Source organism: Leptonotus elevatus, chromosome 9 (genome assembly GCF_054856555.1).
Source record: "Leptonotus elevatus isolate MCC_2025b chromosome 9, RoL_Lele_1.0, whole genome shotgun sequence".
NCBI lineage: Eukaryota > Metazoa > Chordata > Actinopteri > Syngnathiformes > Syngnathidae > Leptonotus > Leptonotus elevatus.
This window is the reverse complement of record NC_141247.1, coordinates 7,853,707-7,875,048: the sequence shown is the minus strand read 5'-3', so window position 1 is coordinate 7,875,048 and position 21,342 is coordinate 7,853,707. Positions and strand designations below refer to the sequence as shown.

Here is a 21,342-nt window from a genome sequence, read left to right as displayed (position 1 = left end):
TTACAAGATACCCAAAATGCACAAACTCCAACCAGAGCGTGGAATATTTTGGCTTTGGCAGTACAGTGCTTGACCCAGCCCTCATCCCTACACCCTATTGAGGTTCACTTTGCAAACGCCAGGGGGCAATGTAGACCAAGTTGTAGTCAACCAACCGTACACAAATGGTACTAGTGTGCTATTTTTTGCCAATGATGTCACTTTGTATCTTGAATTGTTTTTACTGTTCCTTCCCAGAGACAATATTGCTCTGTTTTGATAGATTGTGTGGTTTTTATTTGACTCATATTGTGGTTGTCTTGTTGTGTGTACCACACTGCTTTTATATTTGCTCGTCTTTTTAGCTGAGAGTGGGAAACGATTGAAAACACATTATGATGATTTGCCGTTTTCAACCACAGTAATAAAAATAAATACATCTATCAATACTGCTGACAACATTTGAACAAGATAGATCATTATGTTGTGTACACTTAATTAGATCGACAGACGAATTCTAGATCTGCCAGTGTTTACAATGAGAATTGCCAACAGTGTCACATTATGCAATTTACTATCTTGTCCCCATCTGCTATCAGAATCGTGCAGAAAAATCCTTATCTTATCACCCTTTTGTGATAAACATTTAACTAAAAGTGAAACCAGTTCTGCTGAAGCAGTAAAGCCAGTTGAAAGACTACTTTATGTCCACATTGCTGTTGCGGGAAAACAAGTTTCACTTTCTCTTATTTGACCCTTCAACAGTTAACGAGCATGTGTTGGGTCGAGCTTGGTGGCTGCGGACCTAAATCTGAGCCTCTTGAGTGGCTTCTATTTACTCCTGATAACCTCCAGCCCTCCACAGGCCTATCAGCGCAGGCCATGTTAAGACCTCAAGAGGGTCAAGGAGGACTGGAAACCGTGCTTCACACGAATGAGTTCACAAGAGAAAAGTCATCTCATTGAAACAGTACTTTATGAAAATGTGAAATGCGCATAGTGTATGTTAAACACAACCTCTCCTTTCATGTACTGGATATGGACTCTCAGGGGGTTCCGAACACACAGGCTGAGACTTCCAAGAGTCTGTATGGAGATAAACCCAGAAAATGTTGAATTCCGTGAATAAATCATTAATGAGTGTGCCGCCTGTAATCTGCTTGTAAAGGCAGAGCATCTGATCCTGGAAAATCATTCACCAGGACCTGCCCCAGATTAGAGCACACACACACACACACACATGCACACAACTCAATTGATTGCACTTCACAAGTGTGTCACAGTGCAATGAAACATTTCTATCCTCTCTGAACAGGCTTTTATTTTTACATGTGTATTGTGTACTTATTTGGGTTTTGTATTATTGCATGCAATTGTCAATAGATAGAAACAATGTGCAATCACTTGTCCAGTGTTTGCTCCGTTTGTGACAACCCTGACATTCTTGTTTTTTTTTTTGTTTGTTTTTTTTTCTACCTGATTTGCTCTAAATGTTAAACCTGTTAGTTATTTACAATAGCAAACTCTTGTGTGTGATCGTAGAGTTTGGCTGAGCTACGAACTCCACGACATGTAAAACAGAGCAATTGACAATTCCGAAATGACATCACAAGTCATAATGGCGGATTTATCCCACTCGGTGTGTCCCAGTTCCCCTCTCAAAGCATTTGAGGCAAATCTAAACAATAAAGATGGCTGATTCCTATAAATTTGTTGTTGTTGAACATATGTCTTGTATTTACATTTACCGCGAACACTTTGAGGGCGGAGCTGGCAAAATCCGAGTGGGACATATGATTTCCCACTTTCCTTGAATGCAGCATTTTTCCTCGGTGAAGCGATGCTATCCGCTCATTGAAAAGCATTGGACTTTGGATCGTTGTAATTTGATTTGTGAGGATTATTTTTGATTTAAAAATGTGATCAAATGTTTGACTACTATAACATGCCTGGTTTGTATGCTAGTCACAGGCAAAAGCAATACAATACACCGTGGTAATGAAGCGTTGCATTGTGGGAATAGCAGAAATGCCAGGATGTTCGGAATTGTCAATACAGTAGTCAACGAGGACGTGACCTGAAGTTTGACACAAAATTTAATTGAATTGAGTGTTCATATAACATCTCACAAGTCATTCGCCACCATAAAAATGGCAAGGAGAAGCATTTGCAGTGGCAAACTAACTAGCTAACAAATAAGCTAACAGTTAGCCTAGCCTCTTGTGTGCCTTTGCCTGCCATTCTACTCTTCTCTCTTTTCATTTTCCGGCAGTCTGCATGCCCTGTGGCAGTCTTGGTATTCCAACAGACTTCTAGTTTGGGGGAGGAGGCTCCCATTTTTCTGTGGAGAGATCTTTGTGTGTGGTGTGGTGTCCTGTCTTGGTTATCTCGAGCACACGACAGTGTTTAAGAGTATGAAGAACACACTTGGCGATAGTGTTGTCATTACGTGTGGGGTCTCTCACATTCGAAAAACAAACTGTTCAAATCAGTATGTGTGTATCCTATCCTGCTTTTAACAGCCCCTCAACAGTGCAACCAGTTTCAATTTCTACAGCTTCTGGCACCGCTACTGTGGGCCCTTGACTACAACAATGCAGTCAAATATGTGTTGAGCAAATAAAGTGAAGGAATGTGTTTTGGATCAGGGGGAGGAAGCACAGTTGCGACTAACTGTAAAGTGAGTAAAGGATCAATGCCCTTCAATGACAAGGAGCAGCTTTCATGAGACAGGCCAGAACAGGTCAGAGATAATGAATAAGAGCGCCGTGGGAACTTCCAAACTGCGCCATTGGTTTGCTGTGCACTGACACGCAGGCGTCAACGCAGCTAAAGGTGTGCACGAGTGATAGGACTATTGACCTTAGACGACACAAGCAGTAGGATTAGCGCAGAGGCCAGAGATGGTCCAAGTGTGAGGATGGAATCTGTCATCAGCAGAGCTGCAGGTGGTCCAAAGGTCCGAGCAGGCCATTCAGCCCCGCCAGGCGAGAAAACAAGAACACTTTTCAGCAGGGACTAGATGGATATTTACCCTGGAATCGGATTCTCTACAGCTTCTCGCCTGGCGTCACATTATTGTTGTCGGGCCACTTTCCCTCGTCCCACTGGGTCTGAGCTTGAGCGGCAAGGATTATAATGGCTTCTCGTGCAGAAAAGAAGAACCACTATAGTCATTTTACAGTTGAAATCATGCATGCGGAGACCTCCTCTGGTACGCTTCCCTCTTCCCTAATCCCTCAAAGCTTATTCAAAGGTGACCCGCGGATGACTGAATGCATTGCCGGGCCAAGCTGCTCGGCTAAATCATGAGTCTCACTAAAGTTTGGATGAGTCTCTTATAAGGAGTGATGAGACGGGTCCCATAAAGATGACGAAGAGCTCCGAGTGTCACTAAGCCCCTGCCAGGAAACCCCAGTGATTAACGAGAGCCGGGACACCTCCACTAATAAGACTCGTCTCTTTAATTGGCTTGTGTGTGTGTGTGTGTGGGTGTGTGTGTGTGTGTGTAATGGCCCAGGGTGCAGATGTGTGTTAATGCAACGTCTGTCTGTTTCTATGTGTATGGCTGGCCATGCACGTGCCAGTGATTAGCTTTTCACTTGTGTGTGACTGAGCCAGCGATGAGGTAGGCTTGCCTCATTAGAGCGAGAGCACTTCAATGGCTGGCCGAGATTTAACACCCCGAGATTTAACACCCCTCCCAATATGGCTTCATTCAATCTATTCTTAACTATTGCATGCGCTAGGGGTTAGATGATGCAAGAGTGCGACTGTACCGAGTTTGACTGTGATATGATGATGATTATAAATCCAAGGGAGGGGACAGATGGTGAGCTACTTTAAAGGTCCAAGCAGGTATAACTAAGGAGGAGAAAGGGGCGGGGTCAAATTTGCCAGCGTCAAAGACACAACGAGAGAGTGCAGGCACAGTAAAGGGAGAGCTGGTCCTTGTTAGCACACAATTCATCAGTCTCGTGAGGTCAGGGTTCATGCAGCCCTGAGGGGCAGTGGGTGACCCCACCCACCTTTCACCCATGACCCCGATCCCAGCACCTGGAGCTGAGGTATTTTCCTCATAACATTTACTTGTAACATTTTGTCTCCAAAAACACATTTGTGACCCGGGGGGGCGTTTTTGGGGCTCATGTTCGCTTTGAACTGGAAAGTAACATTCTACAGTCGCATAGTGCGACTTCATAGTGGGTACTGGTTTCCACACGGACTGGGTGGCAAGGAGAGGAGGGAGGCAAAGGTAAAGCAGCGGTAGTAGTGGGGGTGCGATAAAGAGGTCACAATGAAAGATGTTGCTTGAGTGGGGGCGTGAGAAAAATAACCGTCCCCTGAAATAGTTCGGAGACTCGTTCATCTGTCACCTGTGTGGTTTCTGTCGCGTGTGAGCAATGTGGCGCTTGATCAATGAGTAGGAAACAGCAAACATCTACGATCTTGCAAACTGGGTTAACAATGTAACAAATGAGTCCAGGGACAATGATGGCAGTTGGTTGACACAAGTAAAAACAAGGATTTTCCTTTCCATTATATTTGAGTGGTTAGTACATCTGCCTGAAAGTTCAGATATTTGAATCTCCGGCTGGCTTCGACCTTCCTGTCACTTTGTCAAAATGAATGCTACTTACATGAGCCTCTAAAAAATTCTGTATTGTATTTTTCTGATTGAAGCTGATCGAATAAATGAACTGAAAATGCTTTAAATAAGACATACTCTTCTTTTTTTTCACGAGTTAAAACAGATTCCAGCTCTTAATAAAATGTCTCTTTCATCAAAATACCCCAAGGATCAAGAATGATAGAATTTAGCATATTTCTTGCCGAGCTTAAATTAGCTTCTTCTATGGGCTGATCTGTCACATGCAGTGAGCCAAGACGGTTGCTCCTGCTTTCATTAGGATGACGACCACTGGTCTGCATCTCGCTGGAGCCTTCCTTCTGGCGAATGGCCGTCTCCTCTTCCGCCTCACTTGGCAGCAAGTGTTACATTGGTTGCCTGCTTTCTCCTACTATACTTTCAGAAGCACAGCAAAACAAGCAATTCCCTTCATCTTCAAAATATTCAAAGTATTTGAACTCCTGGAGGCAGAAGGTCACTCAAGGACGCGATTGCCAAACACAACTCCCCCACTTCCGTGCCGAGCAATCAAATAGGTGCTGTTTATCAGAAGATAACGCTCTTATCTATTGCTAGTCTGGGAATTTGATGAGAACTTGCAGCTCTGCTTAACTTGCACAAAGCTGCTTATGGCTAATTTAACCACATTACCCCAGGTTGAATTGTCACTCATGACCGCAATCCTTCTACAGGGGAGTCGTCGAGTTACGAACGAGCTCCGTTCCTATGCTGGCAATGGAAACTGAATTTCCGCATAAGTCAGGTTTCACCTTTAAAGTCAAAATTTACAAAATACTACACAAAAACAAAAATACATTAAAATAAAAAGATAACATGCTGTACTTACCATTACTGCTTAGAGGTGGATGGAAAAGAAAGGGGGAAAGCTATTGCTAGCTAATAGCTAGCTAACAGCTAGCTAAGCAGAAACACTGGGAACAAAATGGCGGACGAGGGACAAAATCGTGGATAGGGCGCAGCCGTCGAAACGTCGTAGCTCGAGTGTTTCGAAACTCCCTGTACTGTATTAACTGTTCCACTGTATCAAAACAATCTGTCCCTCTATTTTCTATAACGCTTGTCCTCAGAAGAGTTCCAGGTACGTAACTGGGAACCATCCAAGCTGATTTCGGGTGACACGCGGGTCACATTCTGGATTGGTCACTCGCTTTGGTTTAGTTTTGTTTCATGGTATGTCCTGTTTCCTCGTGTGCCTTTTTCTTGTCTTGCTCGTTAGCTTTGTTTTCACCTTTTCTCATCAGCCTGGTCCCAATCAGCTCCCTCCAACCAGTGTCTTGTCTAGGTATCTAGGTTCCCTCTTTCCTTTCATTCTGTCGAACCATTGCATCTGTGGATGTCCCTGCTTTTGAGTGCCATCCTACCTTTCTTCCCTGCTTTTGGGTCCTCACAAGTGGCAATTTCTCTATGATTGTAGCATTTTTGCCTGACCATTGGTTTGGAGATGATAGCCAGAAGAAAAGCTGGAAGATTGTGTTTCAAACTTGGGAAATTAATTGGGGTCCACGGTCAGAGACCAAAAATGTCTTAGCTGTAAAGAAGGAAACTTAGGCAGGATTTGGAAAAACGATCAACTTCATCGAGTATTACAAAGTTGCCCCTAGACTGAGAAAGCCCAGTGATAAAGTCTAGTTTTGACATCGAATGTACAAGCACAGAGTAGGTAAACCAAAACCTCTGGGCAATCAGGAATCAAGAATTGTTGACTCCTGGAAGGCTTGGTCTTCGGAGATTCAGAATGCTAAGTGACTCTTAAGATGAAAAGGATTATAGTAAAAACAGTGCCCAATGTGCCTGACGGAAATTCAACCCCGAGTTGGACTGTATGATCTGTTTAGACCAGGAATGGCTCCGCCGTGCCCTCCAGCGAGTGCATCCACTTTTGTAGAGCCAGTACGATGGCCAACAGTTCTCTCTTCCACCATCATAATTGACTTCAGCTGGACAAAGGCACTGAGAGAAGAATGCGCAGGGGTGACGCTTCTGATCAACCGGGGATCGCCATGAAAGAACCGCTCACACTCTGGAATCTGACGTGTCTACCTCTACAATAAAAGGAAGATAAGGACCAGGACAAGGGAACAAGTGAAAAGGTTAATAAAGGCAGCTTAAGCTTGTGTTCCAAACAGTTTTGGTCTTGCCTTAATACTGTCCTAAAATCCCTCTTGTGTGCCCTTGATATAGGAGTTTGCCAATCAACCACAGTCCGCATCTGGATCTAAGTAAGTCCTTTTCAACAGGTTGGGTCTTATCCTTCTTGTTTATTAAAAATAAATCAACATACTCTGGTGAGGCAGAGAAGGACCAATTAACCACGACGTGAGAAGCACATACATTCCTTGAGTGTTTCTTGTTCACTCTCAGAAACCTTTGATGAAACCTTGTCGTTTGTTTCCACAAACATTTGGTGTTCACATGGAAACAATAACTCTCTTGTTGCCCAAGACCTTCCATCTTAAGCCCCCTTTTAAATGTTTTAGGGCTCAAAATTCCAGCGTAACAAATAGACAAAAAAAGACTTTGGGGCTCCAAAACTCCATTCTTATACAGTATAAACAAATAGCCAAAAATAACTTTTCCCGCCCCCATTTTGAGTTCAAAGCATTGTGTAAGAAAGCAACTTCTCAGTTTTCACAGATCCTCTTACAGACAACTGTTAGCTCAACCCCTCTAATAAATATGACACAGTGGCCTTCACTTGCGTGGCCTTCACCTAACTGTTCAACTCTGACCTTTTACCCAAACCAAGGTTGTTGACCTTTTTCTTCATACTCATCCTCATTTCCTGTGAAGACTTGATTCTCCTTTGCTGGTTGAGTAACAAGTAAGTAAAAGTTGAGAAAAGCAGCTTTTGAAGTATTATTTCTTGCTGATTGACAGATTGTAATATAAACGAGCCAAATTGCTTCGGGCTAATAAGACAAACAGGGACACACCCTTGCGCGTCTCTCTGCCTATCTTTTTTTGTCAGCTCCTTCCTATGCTGCCTTCTCTTCTTTCCGTTGCCCCTCCCTCCCTTATTTATGCCCGCAGAGCCACTTTGTTGTGCTTTTAGAGGCTGGGTTTGTAGTTGGAGCAGATGCTGAGGCTGATATTCCCAGATCCTGCAGCAAGCGGAGATAAGAGCAGATTTATGCCAGAGTGAAGGAGCATGGGAGTAATTGCTAATGCTTTGATGGTGAGGCTGAGTGTGCTTTGTGTACCCTCAGCTCCTTACTAACAAGGACACCTTCAGATTTACAAGTTTAAACTACCTTATTTTTGTCTCTATTGATCGATGCCAAAGGTGTGTTCATAGCCCAACTTCTACTTTTAAAATCACATATTTCTACTTTCTCTGTTTGATATACAAATGTTTTGCCAACAACAACAATGACATGGAACTCTTTAATCAGTCAACTAATTAGTTAATTAGCTGATCAGGGACCGGGCAAGACCCCGATCTTGTGGACGTTGTAGCTGCAATGAAGGGAAACTCCACAGTAGTGCCTCACATATAGGCTAGCCATTAGCTTAACATGGTGATGCTAAAATACAATGTAAGGTGAATGATTCCCAGCTATTAGCCTTGCCGTTATGCTAATGCTAACATGTGAAACGTGTACGATTTTCAAAAGTTTCAATTTGAATTTATTTATTTGAAAAGGGACATTGCACATTAACATTTTACAACATAAATATACCCAGGTTAGCTAAGACCCAGGCTAAAATGAGAGGCAATAAATCATACATCAATTTACAACAAAACACAAAAATACATTTCCTGTAGGCTAAATAGTGCTCACAATTCTGTTTCACTCAATAAGAGTGAATCTGGGCCAACTTAGTGATTTTTTTGGGTTAAGGATTGTTGTTGAGTGTTCATGCTACTGTAGCTATTAGTTTAGCGATAGCAATTCGCTTAATGCTAATGCTAATTGTCAATGCTAAGTACCATGTGACTTGCAATGTAATTACCCAGCCAATTACCTGTGGTCGGTGTGGCTCAGTGGTAGAGTGGTCGTCTCCCATCTGTGAGGTTGTAGGTTCGATCCGCCCCCATGGTGAACATGTCGAAGTGTCCTTGACCAAGACACTGAACCCTGATTTGCTCCCAGTGGAATTGGCAGCGCCCAGCTGACCACTGCTGTTTGAATGGGTGAATGTGAGGCTTTGTAAAGCGCTTTGGGCACTATAGATAAAAAAGCGTTATAGAAATAGGCTAGCAGTCCATTCCATACCTGGAGCCATGCTAGCCTAACCTTAGCCTATTTAGCTTAGCTTGTGTTTCTTGCCATGTGGTTTTGTTTAGTGTTAATGTAAAATTAGGAACCAATTGCAATTATAATCTAAGTTACTTTCATGTATTAATGACACTTTTTTTTTTGTTCGAGGTTTTCAACCTTTTTGTGTCACCAAGAAAAGGTGTCATGTGAGTTTTTTGTGTGTATATTTTTCTTATGCTTTTCACATTCTTCCTTCCTGCTGCATTGTATTGAGAGAGTTACAACAATTCAACATTAGACGATTTGATAATTTTATCTGTTCTTTTTCAGGTACTACTCAAGCAAATGTGGCATTTGCTGTGTTTTCCCCTCATGTCTAGCTATTTCCGGCATGTGGGCACTGAGCTCAGGAATGTTTATGGCCATTGTATTTATAGTCTCGCTAAAAACACATGACATCATCAGAGTGACGGATAACATATCTTACGATAAGGTTATCTCGGTGTGGATTTTCTTCGGCTCAAGTATACGTGTATTTTCCCAGAAGCAGATGATGGATGTTGCAAAGATTTGAAAAAAGGTGCAATGATAGGGTTTTAAAAATGAAAATGTAAACACAGCCCTCAGATTGCAGCCGGGCATACAATTAATATGATCAAAGCTGATGTGGCCTCTACGTTGCACCTGCCATCGTAAAATAGAACTCCGATAAGGCTACTTTATTCAGTCCTCAGATTAGAGGTGGAGTATAATGGCACTTGAATTCAGTTAAGCAGTGAAGTGAGATGAATCATGTGCTCCTGAGTCCTGAGTGATGATGTCACCGAGGATGTGTCGCTGACACCAGGCAGCAACAATGACATGCTAATCCCATGAGCTCTGGAGCCTAACCTGACTCTTGACTGGTGCAAGTGGACTCGTACTGCACGCACGCACGCACGCACGCACGCACGCACGCACGCACGCACGCACGCACGCACACACACACACACACACACACAAACAGTCTCACGTTTGCACGGGCGTACACACACTTCACACAAACCTTATCTTTCCCTCTTTTGGCTTGGCCCTCACCCTCGAGCCTTCCTGTTTATTCCCACAGCCACTGGCGGAGTCAAGCTGTAAGAGGAAACATTTTGAAGAGGAGAAGGTGGAGATAAGTGGATGTTCATCAGAAGCCCACGCTAGATGGAATAATTAGATGACTCACACCACAAGATCTTCGAACACAAGCCAAAATCAGTAATGAGACTGGGATCAAATGAGATGCTGAATCCCTCTGTGTCATTTAGCAGCAATCATGTCTTCAGCACGTTAGCTCTGCGGGCTCCTTTTTCTTCGGGTCCTGCCAAAGAGAGCCAGCGCTCAGTTCAGAGGGAGGGATGTGAAAAGGGGTGGAATGGGGATGTGTGTGTGTGTGTGTGTGTGTGTGGGTGGGTGGGTGGGGGGGCTGGGGGGGCAATGAGTCAGATCCTCTGCTCCAATTATTTCTGCATCCTGCAATGCGCCCTTAAAAGCATAACAGCCTCATGAGTAAGAAAAATACACTTACACCAAATACTTTGAAATGCATGTTTTTTTTCCCTCCCCCTAGCGTGAAAATAACATGAGAATCACACACACAACACTTGAACAGGAGCTTGTTGACCATCGCACAGCCGAGGGACCATGATGGGGGAGTGGGAGGGGGCCGAGGAGGCTGGAGAGGTCGCTTTGAAGTTTCTATTCAGGTCTTAGTCCTATTCAGGCTGCTGGCAGTAGACATCTCTACTCGAAGCCGGCCCCTCCCATCGTCACACCGTCCCTCCACACACACACACACACACACACACACACACACACACACACACACACACACACACACACACACACACACACACACACACACACACACACACACACACACACACACACACACACACACACACACACACACACACACACACACACACACACTCTCACACACACTCAAAAAGAATAGCAGATGTCTGCAGGTCCTGTCCATCACGCAGCGCGTAATTAGTGTGGATTGAAATGCAGCCCTTTTGTAGCCTTCTCACTCTCTCCTCTTTCTTTCACCCCCAAACTCCACTCACTTCACTCTCCTTCAGCAGCTCCCACCCTCTCGCTTTCTCCCCGTCCAACCTCACCCCCTTTTCTCACTTTTGTTGCCTTCTTTTCTTGGCAGGGACGGGGGCACCTCTCCAGACGTTTTCTTCTGGCTGCCCTCGGCCCCCTTCCAACCCCCCTCTTCTGCGTTCCGTTTGGCGCTGAGTGTGACCTAATGTTTGACAGACAAGTAGGCCTGGAGAAAAGATGCATCTATCAGAAGCTTGTAATTCTATTAGAATGGACAGAGCATCCCGCCGGCAAGCATTTGGCATATACTCTCCATTAATTTAGCTCTTCTCTAAGCACTCCAGGCCACAGACCTACAAAATGCGGTTTACGCTAACAAATAATCAGCCAGTTAATAAAATGTGTGTTTGTTAGCGTGCGTGAGCGCATGACTTAACTGCCTCTTCCCCTTTATCGGATTTGTGATATTCAGCTTCAAAGCACTATTTCTCTTCTTGAAATCTCATCTTGAGCTCTTTAAGAAGCTATAACGGCAGGAGCTGTGGTGAGTTAAGATTAAAGGATCACAGCCATCTACTAATTAGGATTGCTATCAAGAGCCCTCCACATGTTTATATGTCGACAAAAATGGTTACACGGAAAACATCTATTGTCTGGGCTTGCTTTCAGATTTGATTAGTGATATGACAGAAGGGAGAAGAGGAAGGGGTGGGGTGTGTGTGTGTGTGTGTGTGTGTGTGTGTGTGATGCTTCCATCTCCTGACGGGATGTTCCGATGAGCATATGTTTATCAGAGATGATTATTTGTCTGTAATTAGCACTTGAGCGTCAGTCATGAGATGATGGATGGGAACGATGGAGAAGGAAGCGAGCGACGATGTCTGGGCGGCAATCAAGCAAGCGCTGCACAAACAGGAAATGTACGTCTGCGGATGGCCCGGCTGTTTTGTTTGGCCTTGCTGCTGTTCCAGTTGAATCAAAGCGGAGTGAAACAAACTCAAAATAGCACGTTTACATTAACAGAGTTTTCCCACTGTTTCAATGGCTCGATGTTTGGAGAGAATCCATGTTGTTTACGGCCGTGTGTATCCGCCACTATAATAGAGAACACTTAACTCTGCGTGAGACAGATGGCAAATGTGTGAGTGTGTTTTTGAGGATGCGTTGTCTCCCTGGTTAATGGCTGTTCGATATTGATTACAACTGGAACGCCGGCGTCACATGTTCCTTGTCCTCTCCCAGATAACGAGGGTTAACCACTTGACCCTGTGCATGCCGAGGGGCTCGGCTCATACCTGCGTCCACGCTGCCCGATAAAAGGCCCGGCTCGCGCTGAGGCTAGGGGCCGGCGCGCTCCGAGCCCGGCCCGTAGATCACGGCAGTGTCCCGGAGCTACACCAAGGGGGGAAATGTGCCAGATTTCATTAAGGGGCAGATTAAAAGCAAGAGAAGGCTACTTAAACCAAGATTTATTTTCACTTTGAGGTTGCTGGCCTGACTGCCGGCTGCCTTATCCAGGAATGATGTCATGGTTTCTGTGTTTGTTTAGTGCAGATATCAGATTGGACAGGGCTTTTGTCCTTGGTAGCAGGGTTCATATTGGGGGGGAAACTCAAGACTCTAAGAAAGCTGCTCTGCTTTCATTTGATTTGTGTAACTGTTATTACAATAATGGAAACACGTTTTCAACACATTAACACACGATTAAAATCTTGTCTAGTTGTTGTGGCAGCTTCTACGTTAATTCTGGCTATTAATAGAAGCACTAATCACCGCCCAGTACACACATTAACATGATGACCTCATTACAGGGAAATGCCACCATTTCTTAGCCGACTGTGTGTGTGTGTGTGTGTGTGTGTGTAGTCTTGTTTTTGTACATAGTGGGGCCAACATTTCAGGATTTCACAGAGTTGTGGGGCCCACCCGTCCATGTGGGGCCATTTTGCTGGTCCCCACAAGTTTAGACCTATTTTTGAGGGTCAAGACTAGGTTTTAGAGTTAAGGTTTGAATTGGGTTATAGTTGAGGTTAGGGTAAGGAAAAGGGGTAGGCATTCATTTTTGATGGTTGGGGTTAGGGAAAGGGGCTAGGAAATGCATTATGTCAATGAGATGGCCCCACAAAGATAGGAAAACAAACATGTGTATGGTCTTGTTTTTGCTACATAGTGGGGCCAACATTTCAGGATTTCACAGAGTTGAGGGGCCCACCCGTCTATGTGAAGCCATTTTGCTGGCCCCCACAAGTTTAGACCTATTTTTGAGGGTCAAGACTTGGTTTTAGAGTTTAGGTTTGAATTGGGTTATAGTTGAGGTTAGGGTAAGGAAAAGGGGTAGGCATTCATTTTTGATGGTTGGGGTTAGGGAAAGGGGCTAGGAAATGCATTATGTCAATGAGATGGCCCCACAAAGATAGTAAAACAAACGTGTGTGTGTTTGTGTGTGTGCCACGTTGAGGGACCTGAAAGCATCATTCAACACTTCTTTTTCCTCATAAACCCATCATTCTCTTTTAAGCCGTTGTGTTTTTCTGTAGATCTTTCACATTCTTTTGCTAATCCCCAAGAAATAGATACGACTTGTTGTTCTTGTTCCAGTGCCACACGTCATGGTAAACTCTGCCGCTCCGACGTTCATTTTGATTGCTTCCCACAGCAAATCTTGCTGTAATGTTGCTCTTGGCAAAAAACGTGCTTCTGATCCCAAGCTATGGCTTGATCATGGTAGTGCAAGATGTCGACTATTAACGCCTTGGAGTCCTGTTCCTATTGGACTGCTAGCACTGGCTGTGGTAGACCTCAAGCTCTTCTACGCAGCCGGCTTTCTCCAAGATCAGGTGTCAATCTGAGGCTCAGTGCAGCAGAGGTATCAGGTTAAGACCAAATATTTAAGTCTTTAGAGGCCGATATAATTAGTTCCTGGGGTATTTGGATAATGTCACTTTTTATTTTTACTTCATTAAAAAACAAACAAGAATTCATTTTTTTTGGCCATTAGAAAGTTTTGAATTGCTGTGGCAATAGGGTCATTATTCATCTTTAACGTTATGTAGCATTTGGCTATACGTGAATAGAGTGCAGCTCAATACACCTCACAATTGATCTTGTTACTTCTGTCAGTCGTCACACCGTCAATATACATCAGTCAGCTCATATTAGTTGCCATACATGCCCTGCCTCTACCATGATGTCATATGCTTTGGCTCAAGCACTGCTTCTATCCGTCTCCATACATGTTTATGCGTGTACTTGATTGCTTAGTACTATTAGTGACTGAGTTGTCAACAAAGATATGAAAAAAAATGTCATTCATTACTGGAAGACAGTTGAAAACTCAACTTCACTAATGAGATATAGTCGTTCTACTAATCTTCATTCTACTAGTGTGCTGAATTGCCAGTTGTTCCTCTATTTGTGTACTGCAACATCCTAAGCTTCAGGTCACTTACTAATTGGTTGTCGTTCCGTTTTATGTCACAGTCACAGAGTCAATGGCTCGGTGGAACTTGTGATGAGCACACACATTTCCGATAAAAACAAATAATTGGAATTGGAGTTTAACATTTATGATTATTGGCCTGGACGGTTTTCCCAACAGATCAGGGAAGACAAAAGGGGATAATAATAAAATAGGATGAACTTTTTAAGACATCAAATAATCAAGCATTTGCTTATTTTAATTAAAACATTTTTTTTAAGGTGTTGGTATGTAGCAGTTACCCAGCTGATACTGGTACATGTCTTGTGGACGTTTTGCAATCAGGAACTAGAAATGAGAAATTAGATGAATAGAAAATTGACATTAATTCCATGCAATTTTAAGGAAAATTTTAACACTGCTTTTCTTTAAAAGTCTCTGTCATTGTTTGTTTGTTTGTTTTTTTGGGGGGTTCTGTATCAAGAGTTATAGTGGTATCTGTACTTGGTATCAGTATTGGTGACTACTCGAGTCGATTACTCGTCGTACTGATATCGGTCAGATTTTTTTTTTAAGGTATGGAACATCCCTAGTCACCCCCAGCCCAACTTTTTCTTGATTATGTGAGGGTAGCTATGTTTAATTTCTAGAAATAAAGAAAAACTCACTTTAAAAAAAGCCTTATTTTGTATTGTTTACAAAAAAGTAATTTGTTATAGAGTATGTGGCTCTTTCGCAACATGTAATGGGTTCTTCCATAGCCTATGGCTAGTAGTTCAATTGAAAACAGTAGACTACTGTAGTCTTTAATTAACCTGTTAACAAAGATGAAAATGCAATCTCCTTGATGGAGGTAGAAAACATTTCTGAAAACACACACGCGTGAGCTGATCGGGTGTGTTGCGGTAAATGATGTCATTTTATTAATTGTTTTGAAAATAATTATCACAACAGTGCATCATTGTTCTATGCGAGCAGAAGAATTAAACGCTCGAGCTGACCTTTGCATGCACATTTTGTGAGATTTTTTGTTAGGAATGGTTCCGTGAGACGTTCCTAATTTAAAATATGTGCCTTGGCGGCTTGGCTCAATAAAGTTTGGGAAAAGCAACTCAACATGCTCGCCTTACGTTTCTCTTTACCATCACAGCCGTTAGGGGGCAGTATTGCTTGACCAAATCTGGTCAAAAATGAGTCGAAACTCTCTCCTCGCGCCTTCCAAACTAAACACACACACAGCACACTCACAAAGGGGGCACAGACATGGACATGATCAATTATGTGTCAAGCATTTCTTCCTCAGTGAATGAATGGCCTGCAGTGACTATAGGCTACCGGCCCGCTATTGTCTTTAAACACTGGAGGATAAGTTCTCATGCAGTTCATTATCCCGAAAGGGGACAACTCGAAAGAGATCCAAAGAGGCCATTAATCACCATTCCCTTCAAAGAGGAGAAAGAGAGGACCAGAATAACTGCCACTGTAATCCTATACAGTGACTTGGAAACATTTGAAACACTCCAAGTGATACAGATTTAGACGTTTTGTTTACATAGAAATGATAGTCAGTCAGTTAGATTTATTTCAGCGTCAACACTGGCGATATGTTTATGGGCAAGTGTTAAAGGGCTATTCCGGCAAGTTTGAATTTATAGGGGCCAGAGTTTAAAGTCCACCAGGCTGTCATGCACGCTGAGGTTTTGCTATGACGAAAAGTCATAGCAAAGTCCATTTGAATTTGGGTCGAGAACTGGTGGTGGATGGTGGCGTGGGTTTGGGGGTGTGGGGCTCAGCCCAATCAACACTGGTCCGCCGCTCCTCGCCTTCCCCCTCCCTCCCAGAAATTCCATCGCTTCCTGCTTGCGAGCGATGTGATTGGCTGATCGGTGCGCGGTAGGCGGTCCCCAAAGCCCAGCTCGCTTCAGCTCGGGTTACAGTCAGACTGGAGCCGCCGGAGTGAGTGCGATTTGGACACGGCCAAAGAAATACACCGGCATGCAAGGAAGCGGCTGGATTGGGAGTCACTGAGCGAGCTGACTTCACCTGGCTGTTTTGTTTTATCCGCCAGCACAGGCGCGCACACAAGTGCTTTTATTTTTATTATTGTCATTTTTTCTCTCCAATTTGGACCAAGGAGCGTGTCCGAGTCGAAGCACACACTCGGCGGGAACGCACGCCGAGCAGCCCCTGGAGACCGGAGGGATATTTACAATAGAAACTCACTCCTTTCTCAATAAGAACAGCGGGGAGTGAAAGAGCACCCTGGAATGTCTTGGAGCTGCTGGACCCCCAAGCGGACTTGTGACTGATGGATGGATGTGGAACAAGCGACAGGTACCAGTAGACAGACAGACAGAGAGCGAAATTTGACAAAGCTGTCTGACTGTGCGCCCCCATCCTTTAAAAGCTGCTATTTCTTTTAGTTAGCTTTTTTTTGACCATAAGGTCGCCGCTTGTGCGTCGGCTACAGGTCATACAGGACTCTTGCCATCAACCGAAATCGAGGGTTCAGTCAAGGACACTGGGCCCGGACTAGACTCCACAAAGTTGGCCACAAGGACATGAATGTGATAGTGAGCTCACATGCTCCCGACTGACCGACGCTCACCTTCTCACCGGCCCAAACTCTCATAAAGGCTGTCCGACTCCGCGCTGCCGGTCTGGGCGTTCTGTCCCAACCTTCTCGGCTCCCACTCTGCGTGTGTGTACATTCATCAGCATGGCAGTACTGGCTTGTTGGAAGTATTATCTCTGGATCTTTATCTTGACGTGTAGAACGGTGCTACTTTCAGCCAAATCCATGGAGACCATCATTTGGAGCTCGCAAAATCCCAAGTAAGTCTCTCGTTTCATTTATTTTTTGACTCCTTGGGTGCGTGCGCATTGGAGGAAACGGAGCACTTGCCAGGGTTTGGTTGAAATGTTCTGTGAAATGTGGCAATTATTCACAGCTTAACTAAAATATCGTTTTTGTGTGTTGATTAATTTTAACCACCAGCTACACACTTGCACACTATAAACAATACATCACTACAGGCGCCATGATAAATGGTTCATTATAACAAATTGTAACATGCACCTTTTATACGCCACATTAAGGACATTTTTGCTGTAATCAAGACTGTGTGGGAGTTCTAAGAATTTTCCACTCATTTCCTCCCATTTCTCCCAATTGTTGTAATCAACAGGATCTCGATTATACGTAATGCACCAAACATACAAGTCAAAAGCTAAATGAATCAAGTTTGTTCCAGGTGTTCTGAACATTGGCTCTTGAGAAAGAAGCTTTGCACCCTTCCAAAATTGACCCACAGAAATGTGTGAAGCCGTGGTTTCAGATAGCAGAGGAATAAATGTTTGAAACGCTAGGGAGCTGAATTGCACTTGGATCCAGGTTGACGTTCTGTCAAATCAGGGAAATCGGGCTTAGGTTCTCAGATGCAAGCTGCTGGGAAAATATCTTATTATTCTCATCAAAACGCAGCAGTGTGAGCCCAGACTGCTTATAATAAAATACATTCTGGTAGCAATTATCACCCTCTCAGCCTCAACTCCTGTGTTCGCGTGGTGTTAAATCGCTCACGTCTTGTGAGGAAATTTAGTTAAAAAAAAACAAAAATAGCCTCTGTGTGCTTGGTGCTGGAGAGCTGACCTTCAACAGCAAGTGAGGCCAGAATTGATTTATCCCCTAAATGTCACATGTCATAGGAGCTCGTTGTGCAGCCGGTGGGTAGGGATATTAGTTGTGTATTTATATTTGTGCAGAATGTATACAGAATGTGTGTGAGGTCACAGTCAGACCCTAAAGGCCGCCCGCCGACCCGCCCGCTTTGATTTTTCCCAAGCCTTCAGAAGCAATAATCGCCGTCAGATACTGAAGCTAAACTCATTAAACGCCCTCAGCAGGTTGGAGACAAATAAAAAACAATGTGACATTTATTATGTTTATTGATTTATTGTTGATGTCACCTGAAGGGAATTTGTTCAAAAGTTGCCACGCCGCTTTAGGGAGTCGAAGATTATTCGCCCATCTGTTTCTCCACTGTGCTCCGCGGCAATTCCCCACGCTGACCGAATATTTCATAAAGTTCACAGTGGAACAATAAGGCGCTCGGCAAAGTGTTCTCCCCCAATCTAATTATCCTGCTGCTGTGTGCTTTGAAAACAATAGACAATTATCTTGCCGTTTGCAGGCTCGGCAATAACAACAGACAAACCTGTTTTTCTTCTGAAACATATCCGTCAGCAGCGCTGTCTGACGGCCAATAAAAAAAAGGAATTCTTGCACAGCAATCAGCATTGTTTTTTTGTGTTTTTAATAAATCCATCTGTGTCAGGGCCTATATCGCCCTGCTGTGATAACACAGCAATGTACAATAGAGTACACTATCAGGTGACTTATCTCGATTTATGATGTCTTACTTTCTGTTCGCAGTTTGGGGAGAGCTGCTGTCTCGGCTAATAAATTAATGCAGCCCTCTGCTTGCACACTGTACCACATAGACACCAAATATAACAATACCAGCACCTCCCCGCAGGCCATGAGTTACGAGCCTAAGTATAGGAAAGCAGGAGGGCTGGCCCTGTTATTTTTATTTAGGTGTGTGTCTGCGTTTATGTACACGTCGCTGCCGGTTGCTCCATTAGTTATAGATTTTAATGCGTTAGAACTCTGGCGCCCGTCTTATCAATAACTGAAGTCTACTTAATTGATTTCTTTCTAAAGTGTTTGAACAGCAAAGATACATCATGACAAAAGTGCATTGTGGGAAAGAGTCAAACTTTTACTTCAAGGTGCAGACGGTAATCCATTAACTGATCGTAAAAAATTCTGTTAATTACGGGTGAAACGAGTCCACCAGTAATTTGAGTTCCACGGTTTAAAAAAAATGCTTTAGGGCTTTTTTTCTGCCTTGGATACCCGCTTATTTACAGCCGAATGCAGCAACAATTGTTTATCCTCTGCATGGAGAAGGCCAACTTCAAAATAAACATGACCTTACCAAATAATATATGGACATCAATGCCGTGGTATGCTTTTATTTTGAAGTTGTTCCCGGCAGCGAGTTGCAGAGTAACGACTGACTTGACTCGTATTCTTAACTATTTATTTACTATTATTTCCATCACAAACAACCTAACGTTGTCCTATGCTAAAAATTACTTAATTCCGCTGACATTTTATTGCTTATTGTTTAGCGGCAGAGCGCTAGCGGCTAGCAGCACTAGCAGCTAACGTCCAAATGCTTTTCAAAGGCAATTTAAAAGACTTCAATGACTCTGCACACTTTAATGATGCTGACAGCCTGACACAGTTTGCCCTTTCTACTGATCACTTTTGTGTGTGTGCTGTTTTAGTCGTCAAAATCACTAATGTAGTTCTGATGTCACTTCGTCTCATAGACGGACAGAGATTTGTATAAAAGCACAGTTTAAATTTAAGTAAAAAAAATTGAGTGTTGAAAAATGAAAACCAGTTGGTGGTTCATTATTAAATGGAAATATATATTTTTTTGTTTACAATTCCAAACAAAAATATTTATTTTGTTGTTTTTATCCAAATACCCGATTATTTTATTTACATTTTCAGTAGGATATTTGAATATTTGATAGCAGCGGCCCTACTATTGATTCTATGACGTTGTTCGTGAATGAATCACGACTTGAAGCAACTGAGGCAAAATGAAGTGCACTGGTTGGTCCAAACCAGCAGGGGCGCTGTTGAACTAGATTGTGGTGTAAAGAAGAGCATCTTGGTGTCAGCTATGAAAAGCTGAGCTAGATGCACAGTGTGCATCGGATTCGATTCGATTCAGATTTTTGGGTCTGCGAGTCAATTCAGAATCGATTTTCGATTAAGAACGATTTTTGATTCAAAATGATTTGATTGACACTGATTTTTGCTTCAATTTAGAGATGTGCAAGGAATCGTAATGATCTAATCTAGTCAGACTCGCTAATGCTAATTAGCGCACTACTCGCGGCACTTTTATCACTCAAAAGAACGCCTCCACGCTGCAAAAAAACAACTTTTATTGGAATAACTTGATTGTGACTTTTTCCTTCTACTCTCTAATGTGACTGCAACTTAATAGTGTATCAGACCGCGTGGAACCACACTGCCCCGAAGTGGCCAAATCGGGTACAATATGAACAGTGCTCCCAATAAGGGCACACACAAACAAAGGCAAGACAGTATAAAGTTATTTAAATAAAATCGATTTTGGGACATTTTAAATCGATTCTGAATCCTACTAAATGAGAATTGCGATTCTTCTGAGAATCGATTTTTTTTGGCACACCCCTAATGCACACTATGGTGCCATTATTCTGCTCAACGCAACATTCAGACATTCCATTAAAAAATAAGTTAATTGATCATTTATTTCCCTCATACCTAATGAAGGACATTTTGACAAATGTCCATCCCTTGTTTGGAAAAGTTAGTTTTATTATTATTTATTTATTCCAGGGAGAAGGATGTTGGACGTTTCAATGTCTTGGCTGGTTTAAAAAAAAAAGAAAAAAAAGACAGTAACATATGATCAGAGCAAATCGGATTAGCTCTCATTTAGCTGAGTGGGATTACTCCAGAAAATGTCACTTTGTTATGACTGATCACGTCCTGTCGCGCGCGCGCACACACACACGCACGCGCACACACACACAGAGCGCGTCCAGGAATGCTGCAGTGATGCCAATTTAATGATAATCTGACAAGGTTGCCATGAGTGGCTCCTGCACGTCCTCGAGTCCAACCCTCCCTAGCTAATATTTACCTCATGACCCGCAGTCATGGCGGCCTGTTTGCCGCAGCTCAGGAGGCAAACAGTACGATGGGAGAGGCTGGGAAACATTCTTGCACACCTCTGAAATAATAAAGCAAGACAACGGCTACAGGCTGGCCAACAGTCTGCTGCACTGATGTTGAACTCGCATTTTGCTGAGGCTTGGAAACAAATTTTTTGGCCTCTGACTCGCATTTGAAGGCCACAAAATAAAAAAAAGTA

The 21,342-nt window shown here is 43.3% G+C and overlaps 1 protein-coding gene across 1 annotated transcript in view; it reads left to right on the top strand.

Moving 5' to 3' along the window:
* Positions 1 to 16,285: 16,285 nt before the first annotated feature.
* The window catches only part of efnb1 (ephrin-B1), an 82,862-nt gene continuing 77,805 nt past the window's right edge, over positions 16,286 to 21,342 (top strand). Inside the window, exon 1 of the mRNA XM_086084865.1 lies at positions 16,286 to 17,167. Within this exon, the coding sequence (XP_085940991.1) occupies positions 17,052 to 17,167 (116 nt within the window). The 5' untranslated portion in view covers positions 16,286 to 17,051. The remainder of the gene's footprint in view (positions 17,168 to 21,342) is intronic.